This window comes from Diachasmimorpha longicaudata, chromosome 9, assembly GCF_034640455.1.
Source record: "Diachasmimorpha longicaudata isolate KC_UGA_2023 chromosome 9, iyDiaLong2, whole genome shotgun sequence".
Classification (NCBI taxonomy): domain Eukaryota; kingdom Metazoa; phylum Arthropoda; class Insecta; order Hymenoptera; family Braconidae; genus Diachasmimorpha; species Diachasmimorpha longicaudata.
Window position 1 is genome coordinate 5,028,522 of NC_087233.1, and position 9,124 is coordinate 5,037,645.

Genomic DNA, 9,124 nt, shown 5'->3' on the forward strand with positions numbered 1-9,124 from the left:
TTGGCAGAATTTCAAACATGAATAAGTAACTTAGGGCTTTGAATGGTTTTTTACGGTGAACAAAATCAATTGTTTATAAATGTTTGCATCTCGTCAGTTACGCATTCCTCTGGGAAATTTCTCTTATTTAAAAAAAAATTGATATTCATAATTTTGAGGAATTTTGCAGATACAAAAAATTCCATTGAAAACAATCTGCATAATTTTGGCAAAGGGTTTAAGTCGCGTCTTAAACTATAGAACAAAATTATTGTTAAACTCATTATCAGACTGTAGCTAATTATTATTATAAATAAAAAGAAAAATGTGTGCCCCACATCCCAAAGCAGTGACAATGTCAGTTCCTGTCTGCCCAACGTCTCCAAAAAATCGACTTCGTCGTAAATTTACAATTTATTATTTGGTAATTACAGAACTTACAATTCTATGACTTTTGTTCAGAAAAAATGACAGCTATTTTTAATCTGACAGTCGTTCTGAAGGCGTTACTGAGCTCCTGCTCAGCAGCCAATGATACCTTCTTCACTCGTGAACCGCCGGGCCCCAACACCAGTTTGGAAATCCTGTCCGAGGGACAGTGTACGTTTACGATAGCTGTCATGCTGTTATCGGGAAGAACTCCCAAGTGTTCTGTCTGGATGTTCAGGGTGTAGGGGAGCTCGTCAGGCAAGGCATCCATGAATTTGGCTTTTACAGTTCTCTCCACTATTTTTTCTGTTGGTGCGTCTGTTATCTGATTGGTACTGAAGTCCCAGTCTCTGCTTTTAGCTGAATCCAGGAGGTACGCCTGAAACCCAATGCCATTAATTAGTAACGATTTAATGATTATTCACACCCAATAATTAAAACCAATGACAATCCTCACCCTCAGATCATCGACTCCGTCGTTCTGCAGAGCAGAAATCATGAAGATGTCGGAGAAATTGGGCCAGTTGTTCTCGCCCGTGAGGAGGTCCACGAGCTTGAGGAGCTCCTTTTTGGGCTTGACCCTGTCGACCTTGTTGAGGATGAGAATAGAAGTGACCCCAGGCCTCGTACGTTTGAGCGCCTCGATCACCCTCACGTCAATCTTGTGTCTCTTGAAGGGATGCGCTGCGTCCTGGACGACTCCCACGATATCCGCTCTTTCGAGGGACTTATCGATGTCAGATTTGAAGCTCGGCTCGAGCTTGAACTTCTTGAAGTCGCGGGTGGTTACGAGCCCGGGGGTGTCCATGAAGATCAACTGGGTGTCGCCCTCCGAGTAGATGACGTTCGTCTTCGATCTCGTGGTGTGAGCTTTTCCTGACATTGCACATATCTGAGGAGAGAAAAGAATTAATTTGGGTCCACATTTCCATCCATTCGCAGGTGCAGACGTTTCCTTATCGTGACAGACAAACTTAGGAACTGAATGGAAAAAAAAATTTACTTTGGAAACAGGAAAAATTATAATTAATTACCTGTCTCCCAACAAGTTGATTCACCAGGGTGCTCTTCCCGGCGTTTGGAAGCCCCAAAATAGCAATCCTCAAGCATTTATCCTCCTCCCTGCGGAGTCGTCCGATCTCGAAGGACTGATCGACGATGAAATCGTCATCCGGGTGCCCCTCTGAGCCGCTGGGATTCGTCACTACGTGCTCTGCATTGACAGAACAGAACCTCAAGAGTGACCTGTCCACCCTCAGGACCCTTCTGCACAGTGTCACTAGCATTTTTCAATGGTTTATAACTTTTTTGTTCAGTTCATCACAACATTTGCTCAGTCGAAGGTACCATAGCCTCATGTCTTGTCGGCTTCGAGGTTATGTTCGCATTTTCGTTTATTTATCGATAATTTGGAGACTTTTTGGAGTTTTCATGGGCAATTGTCGATGTTGTTAACAATGACGAGGGATTTTTTCACTGACACTTCGTTGTGTCGCTGATTCTTGCAGATTTTATGAGCTTCTTTGACACACGAAAGACAATAATCATAAAATTTATTTTCTGGATTTTTCTGGAGTTGTAGATGGTGTAGGTGATGCCAGAAAAGGGGATATTCACTCCTGATTGGAGGATTCAAATTACGCACTAGGAATAGACTCAATCAAATTAGTTTTCATGTTTTTTGTTAATAAATCAACCAGGTATTGCTATTTTCGATACAAAAACAGAAAGGAAAAATGGTAACACGAAGTTCAACTTGTTCTACACCTAGTGAATTCCATATCGACCTATTGAACTAATTTTTTAATGATGAGATTAATTAATAATTGTAGTTGAAGGTGGAGAAGACGAAATCGAAGTCCTTGAGATTCCTCAGGATCCAGTTGTCAGCTCTGGCTTCCAGTTTGTCGTTGAAAGTCTCACTCCAGGTGCCACTCTTCCCATTTCTCACGAAACTCCCTGCGGAAATAATCTTACAGTCTTTTAATTCGGAAGAATTGACCATTGGATTGTTCTTGAAGTTGCTGATGTGGAGGTAGTCGCATAATTTCGATAGTTCATTGCTGGAGTAGCTTTATCCCAAAAATTTTGAGACTTTCTGGAAGCATTCGATCAGATCCTGCTGCATCTCCTCGTAGAACATGAAGAGGAGATTCGGGTGGTGGCGGAGGGCCCATGTCTCCTTCAGGTGCTCCCAGTAAGCACTCCAAGGTACTAAAAATAGATTTGCCTTCTGATCCTGACTCAGCACCTTCTCAGCAACTTGTCCTCGAACTAATCGCAGAATTCGTCGAAGGCTCCGGTCTACCCTTGAGGCTTCATCACTCGATTCAAGTGGTATCAGGAGACTGCAATCTTCTTGGGGTTCCTGACCACGTAGATGATCTTCAAGTACCCCACCCATCATTTTCGACAACAATTCCTGCATCACCTGCGTTGATTCCCGTCCATCCCTACTCTACCTAAATCCCCACTCATTATCAGGCTCCCCACCACTAGAATACCCAGTACCATGGTCTCTCCCGTCGACCAGGACATCTGAGTCCTCGATGGGCACGTGCAGAAGTCGAGTGAGATTGCAGCATCAAACAACAACAACAAATATCGCCTACAAATTCACATAAAATATTGACAACCAATGACGACTTCAGTATTCATTGACAACCGCTGAATTATCACCATTATTGACACTGTCACACCTGACATCCGTCGATGAAGAAGATTCGCTTCAAGTGTTTACACTTTTTAGATGTTCAATCTTATCTCACTGATTAGTAAATCTTAATGACAATGCATCATACAGTGCATTAACTGTCGTCACTGCGATTGACATCTCCAGGAGTCCCAGGAGCTGCTCTTTACCTTGTGAAACGGGATAGATTCACCGCTGTGATCACTGATACTGTCTGCAAATATGAGAACATTTGATATCGCAATTTTTCAGCACGACAAATTGCGTCAATTTGCTGCATCCGTTGTCAGTAAGTTTTTAATTTGTCATGCATTTTGAATTCTGTACAATGTTGCAACTGTAACACGAACATTTTCATGATTGATTGCCAATGGCGAACGCCCCCGCATAATTAAAAGACAGGAGCGATAAGCAACATGCAATAGATGTAGGAAAAACACGTATCTGTTAGTTTACAGGTCTTTTTGTTGCTAACAATGTCATCGGTACGAGGCAAGAGAAATAATTTTTTTGTGTCACCTTCAAGTGGATTTGACTCTTAAGACTGAGTTTTTAAAAATATTTAGTTGTTGGAACATAAACACCCTTCAATCTAATTATTCAATTATTATTTATCTGTCCAATCAACTATTTATCGCTTTGATAAGCTTTATATATTTATGTAACGTTAATAAAATTCTGGTTTGAGAATATACTTCTCCTTGAGGTGTCAATAGTTCTGAGTTGAGATGTTTGAATGTCTTCCGTGTAGACATTCAAAAGTCTCGATTGCAGACTGATAAACCCGGAATTAAGTTCTTGAAGAACATAAATTGGTGCATTGAAACATTTAAAAATGTTATCATTTTTTATCTGACATACTGCGACACTGGATTTGTGGTAGCAAAAATAAGATACATAAAGTCAACAATTTTTCATTAACTCCATTCATTTTTTCAATGTCAATATGAACGTCGATGTTATCGTTCAACATAAAAATGACAATTCAACTTCACAATTCAAATTCATGACTCTGAAATTCCGTAAATTGATGATTGATTGTCAGTCATTTAGTCCTGAATCCACTTGGTTACCTTTGATTCATGAATGGCCAACTGTACCTTCAAGTTTATTAATTTTATCTAAATGAACTCATTAAGAAAAGTCAGTAGGATCGCCCGACGCTACCCTGTGAGCCCTGGGTTCGATTCCTGGCTGAGTTACAGCAAAAATTTCGTCTCTATAATTCTAATTCTTTCAGAATTCTTCAACCGCAGGTTCATCTTGTCTTCAACCTACTCTTCACCCTGACTTTTCCAATTACAGTCAACATCTTGGCGATAACCACTGGCATGGCGATGGGCTGGCCGTCCCCAGTCCTCCCCCAGCTAACCCAGAAGGACACCCCTGTTGGCACCGCACCAATGACCGACGACGAGATCGCCTGGTTGTCCTCAATAAAATCTCTCACCGGACTGATGGCACTACCATTCTGTCCCTGGTCAGCCGAGAGATTCGGCCGAAAAATAACGGGATTGATTGCCGCTGTTCCTCTGATTGTCAACTGGATCTTGGTCCTCGTGGCCAGCAATTTTTACCACCTCCTCTTCGCCCGAATATTCAGCGGTTTTGGTATCGCCATGACATTCTCCCTGATCCCAATTTATGTCTCAGAAATCGCTGATGATTCTATTCGAGGAATCCTGGGATGTTTTCTCGGTTTTTCCGTCAACCTGGGCACCCTCGCAGCCTTCATCCTCGGTGCCACCCTCTCCTATCGTGATTTTGCGATATGCGGACTCGTCGTCCCTCTTATTTTCGTCGCAACATTCGTTTTCATGCCTGAAACACCGACCAATCTCATCCGCAGGGGACGGATTGAACAAGCAACCGGGTAATCCATCATCATCCAATGGTGATACGACTGTTCATCACACTAACTCATCACAAATTAATTCATCACATGCTCATTTCAATATACCACAATTCCACACGCACAATTTAATTTTGTGATGAATAGTCGTGGAATCTCTCTATTTTTTTCTTAGATTAAAACTTCTCTGAACGTCATCAAATAATTAACTAACAATGAATATTTAGTTCTCTCATGTGGCTGCGAAACAACGACAAACAGATTGTGGAGAAGGAGTTGTACAAACTGCAGGAAAATCTCAAGGAAATCTCCGATATGACAAAATCAATAAGTTTAAAGGATTTATTTAGAGATCGAGGAACAACAATGGCATTTATTATTTCAATGGCGTTGTTCTGTGGACAGCATACGTCCGGATTTTCAATTGTGGTAAAGTATCTGAAATTATATATCCTCAATAATGACAATAATAATCCTGGGGCAACGTTGGCCGCCAATATTGACGACTAATCCCTCTCTCGTGTTTTTTCCCGTCTGTTTTCTGTAATAAATTTATTTTGAAGCCAATATTCAGCCAGACAAGAAAAATTCAACGGTGAGGCAATGCTGGCGGCCGACAGCTAGACGATATTGAAGTCTAAACTGAACAATGTCGTCTTGAGCATCCATTCATCCCCAAATGTCTAATATATCATCGAAAATGAAGTGTCAGTTGTCAAGAAACCAAAATTTTTAATTGTTCTCAGATGATCTACACAACGACAATATTTTCCCTGTCAGGCACTTCGGTGAACCCGAATATTGCATCGATTATCATCGCATCAATCCAAATGTCTGGATCATTGCTGTCGACCTTCACCGTGGAGCGAACCGGAAGAAAATCCCTGACGTTGATATCAACTGGAGGAATGATGATCTTTCATCTGCTCTTCGGAATATTTTTTCTACTGAAGAGTCTGGAATATGATGTCTCGTCAGTCTCCTGGATTCCTCTTGTCACTTTATCCGGTTATGTCATAGCCTACTCGATGGGCCTGGGCCCAGTGGCCTACGTCATTGTAGCGGAAACATTTAGTCCGGATGTTATGAGTTTGGGGTTTTCAGTTGCCATGGCAGGAGCTCTATTGGTGTCCTTTGGAACTCTCCAGTTGTTTCCGTTTGTATCGAGTCATTTGGGAAATTATACGCCCTTCTTCGTTCTGTCAGCATTTTGTGCTGCCACGTTCATCTTCACTTTGATTTTTATACCGGAGACTAAAGGAAGACCGAAGGAATCGATCTTGGAGGAGTTGAATGGAACGAAGAGGAGATCGCCGGGGGATAAAAGCGTCAGCGAGGATTTATAAGTGTGATATATGTATATACTGTTCGTTTTATATACTGTGTATATACTAGATATGTATCATTAGTTTTGAGGCTTTTGGGACGACGTTTGATGGTACAGGTTTGCGGAGGGGTAATGAAAGCTTTCGAAGCAGGAGAGGGAATCAACAGGTGCGAAACAACGTCCACGTCCTGAAGAAAGTTAGCAAAAGGACATGATTTTCGTGGCAGTAGACGTTGGGTCACTGGAGAATTCGTAAGTAGCTGACCCCGACTATTTGATGCCTGGAGCAATAGATATCATCATCGGGGCTGATGGGTACGGGTGAACCATCAAGGGGAGAGCTGTGAAGGCTTTGGACTTTTCAATGAGTTGACTGACAAACAATCTTGTCTTGAATGTTGTCAGATTCAGTCAATTGCGTTCGGACCTGTTCACCGAGGATTTTGTGATCTTCAGTGAGGAGTAGATACAATAAAATTATTTCGCCCGCAATGCGTTTTTGTTAAACAAATTAAGCATGTATTCTTCTTTTGATGATACAACAAAAATGAAAATGCGAACACGAAGTTTAACTTGTTCTACACCTAGTGAATTTCATATTGAGCTATTGGACTAATTTTTTAGTGATGAGATTAATTAATAATTGTTGTTGAAGGTGGGGAAGACGAAATCGGAGTCCTTGAGATTCCTCAGGATCCAGTTGTCAGCTCTGACTTCCAGTTTGTCGTTGAAAGTCTCACTCCAGGTGCCACTCTTGCCATTTCTCACGAAACTCCCTGCGGAAATAATCTTACAGTCTTTTAATTCGGAAGAATTGACCATTGGATTGTTCTTGAAGTTTCTGATGTGGAGGTAGTCGCATAATTTCGATATTTCATTGGTGGAGTAGCTTTTTCCCAAAAATTTTGAGACTTTCTGGACGCATTCGATCAGATCCTGCTGCATCTCCTCGTAGAACATGAAGAGGAGATTCGGGTGGTGGCGGAGGGCCCATGCCTCCTTCAGGTGCTCCCAGTAGGGACTCCAAGGGGCTAAAAATATATTTGCAATTTTATTCGGACTCGGGACATTTTTATTCGCAATTTCTCTTTCATTTTTCTTTTACTTAAATTGTTCTCGAAGTAGTCCCAGAATTCTTCGAAGGTACCGGTGTACCCTTGAGTCTTTATCGCTCGATTCAGGTGGTACCACGAGACTGCAACGTCCTTGGGGTTCCTCGCCACGTAGATGATCTAGAAATATTTATTATTCGATTTTTTCATGAAAAGAACTTGAAAAAAATCTTGAATTTATGATCTGCCTCTTGAATTGCTGAGAACGCAGAAAGAGAAATTGTCGGGAATTCACCTTGCATCCGGTGTTAAGAATTCCCGGCAGCAAACTGAACGGAAAGTGGGACTTTATAAATCTTGGCGATTCCATGGCGTCCAGCACCTTATACCCCGGTTCCCCCAACTTCCTGCAAAACTCCTGTTTTTCTGGGTCTGTTTTGTTCAATTCTACAAATTCCTCAGTCACTTCTGGATGATTGAACATACTGAACCTACAATTTCCCCGGACCAATGAGAAAATAATCCTTCGAGAATTTTATTGATTGAATGTATCGAAAACGTACTCTAGAAATGGAAATCGCTCGGCTAAATATTTTTTCGACGCTGTCTCAAAGTCCAGATTGTTCGAAAGCAGCCAGACCAGCTCTTGTGTCCAAGTTGTGCCTAGAAGAATCATCAGAGAGACGTGATCATCATCCATCAGTCTCTGATTGTTCTCTTAATTCATATTTATGGACTAATTTCCAGAAAGAGTCGCAACATTTTCATATTTATTCGAATTTTCTTTTAAATAAATTAGTAAAACGAAATGAGTCGCTTTTCACTATTAACCGGTTTTTGACGATTATCTTGAAATCTAGGGAAGATATCAAAATTGTTGTTATCACCTTTTATACGGAGCGATTTGAGTTCTACAATAAATGTTATCACGAAAAATTCGCTATCTCCCTTACATTTGGAAATATTCCCGGAAAACCCGCTACTGCATGATTATGAAACATTACGTACCTGATCTAGGGTAACTGACGACCCAAGTGTCACTGGACCTAGCCTTGAACTCGAAAAATCCCTTTCCTTGCTCTACATATTTTCTGGGAAAGAACCACTGTTTATCGCCAACTAGAACCCATCCACTCCTCTCACCGGTGAATTTCTGAAGCATCTCCTCGGTCTTCTTATCGTCCAAAAATTTGTACTCAGGATGTTCACTCATTATCACATGTGATTAAATAAATAACTAATAATCAATAATCAATGGATAATCAATTTTTCTCTCGGCTGGGGAATGGGTCAGTGCCACTTCAGCAAAAATTCCTACGTCTGCACAGGCAGAGATTTACATAAGAAGTAACTAGAATTTTTATTTGACGTCCGCCTCGTCGAGGAGAGAAAGTTTGTCCCACATTTTCTGCTTATTATAACGATTTTTTTCCGCTGGTCATTCTTGCTTTTTTATACTTTCCATTTCTCCCGCATTCCCGGGTCATCTCGATGATTGAATGAACCAAAAAATTATAATCATTGACATCATTAAGAAAATTGCAAAAAATTCATGTGTCTCTTCGCGTTTTACGAAAAGTTGAATTATCTCGGGGGAAACTACTCCTCCGCGAAAATGGCAAAACAATAAACAATAGAATAATTATTGCTTCCTTCAGTATTTCTGCTTAGAGTTAATTATTTCAAAGATTGGTCGTAAATGAGTAAAACTTCCTGATTTACTTTTTTCCGGCATTTAAATTGCACTTTACCTTGCAAGAATTGTTTTTGAGGTCAAGGAGAAATAATATTAG

General features: G+C 40.9%; 4 protein-coding genes across 5 annotated transcripts; 1 reads left to right on the top strand and 3 right to left on the bottom strand.

The window, feature by feature from the left end:
- Positions 1–132: 132 nt before the first annotated feature.
- Positions 133–1,955, bottom strand: LOC135165854 (GTPase Era, mitochondrial). The gene is made up of 3 exons (XM_064127599.1): positions 1,443–1,955; positions 866–1,300; positions 133–787 (listed from the first exon to the last, which is right to left on the bottom strand). Exons 1-3 carry the CDS (start codon positions 1,692–1,694, stop codon positions 425–427), a joined length of 1,050 nt encoding a protein of 349 aa, XP_063983669.1. The 5' UTR covers positions 1,695–1,955; the 3' UTR covers positions 133–424.
- A 523-nt stretch (positions 1,956–2,478) lies between these two features.
- Positions 2,479–6,839, top strand: LOC135165846 (facilitated trehalose transporter Tret1-like). 2 transcript variants are annotated; one of them, XM_064127589.1, is made up of 5 exons: positions 2,479–2,619; positions 2,705–3,389; positions 4,406–4,973; positions 5,180–5,381; positions 5,699–6,839. In XM_064127589.1, the coding sequence occupies exons 2-5, from the start codon at positions 3,323–3,325 to the stop codon at positions 6,296–6,298; spliced, it is 1,437 nt and encodes a 478-aa protein (XP_063983659.1). In that variant the 5' UTR covers positions 2,479–2,619; positions 2,705–3,322; the 3' UTR covers positions 6,299–6,839. The 2 variants fall into 2 exon arrangements, with proteins under 2 accessions (XP_063983659.1, XP_063983658.1); XM_064127588.1 differs by having other exon boundaries at positions 2,482–2,619; positions 2,693–3,389.
- LOC135165753 (sulfotransferase 4A1-like) lies at positions 2,483–3,241 on the bottom strand. Its single transcript, XM_064127354.1, is given in 4 exon segments — positions 2,483–2,612; positions 2,660–2,793; positions 2,866–3,016; positions 3,177–3,241. Coding segments are annotated over 4 exon segments (480 nt in total).
- Positions 6,774–9,021, bottom strand: LOC135165856 (sulfotransferase 1E1-like). Its single transcript, XM_064127601.1, has 5 exons — positions 8,340–9,021; positions 7,895–7,994; positions 7,627–7,822; positions 7,385–7,511; positions 6,774–7,310 (listed from the first exon to the last, which is right to left on the bottom strand). Exons 1-5 carry the CDS (start codon positions 8,542–8,544, stop codon positions 6,916–6,918), a joined length of 1,023 nt encoding a protein of 340 aa, XP_063983671.1. The 5' UTR covers positions 8,545–9,021; the 3' UTR covers positions 6,774–6,915.
- Between the last annotated feature and the right edge of the window lie 103 nt (positions 9,022–9,124).

Coding starts and splice junctions, on each gene's coding strand:
- LOC135165854 (XM_064127599.1), bottom strand. CDS start 1,694: ATGCTAGTGACACTGTGCAGAAGGGTCCTGAGGGTGGACAGGTCACTC. Junction 1,301..1,442: donor ATCAACTTGTTGGGAGACAG/GTAATTAATTAT, acceptor TTCTCTCCTCAG/ATATGTGCAATGTCAGGAAA. Junction 788..865: donor ACGGAGTCGATGATCTGAGG/GTGAGGATTGTC, acceptor ATTGGGTTTCAG/GCGTACCTCCTGGATTCAGC.
- LOC135165846 (XM_064127589.1), top strand. CDS start 3,323: ATGAGAACATTTGATATCGCAATTTTTCAGCACGACAAATTGCGTCAA. Junction 4,974..5,179: donor CGGATTGAACAAGCAACCGG/GTAATCCATCAT, acceptor ATGAATATTTAG/TTCTCTCATGTGGCTGCGAA. Junction 5,382..5,698: donor CGTCCGGATTTTCAATTGTG/GTAAAGTATCTG, acceptor AATTGTTCTCAG/ATGATCTACACAACGACAAT.
- LOC135165856 (XM_064127601.1), bottom strand. CDS start 8,544: ATGAGTGAACATCCTGAGTACAAATTTTTGGACGATAAGAAGACCGAG. Junction 7,995..8,339: donor CGTCAGTTACCCTAGATCAG/GTACGTAATGTT, acceptor TGATTCTTCTAG/GCACAACTTGGACACAAGAG. Junction 7,823..7,894: donor GAGCGATTTCCATTTCTAGA/GTACGTTTTCGA, acceptor GGGAAATTGTAG/GTTCAGTATGTTCAATCATC.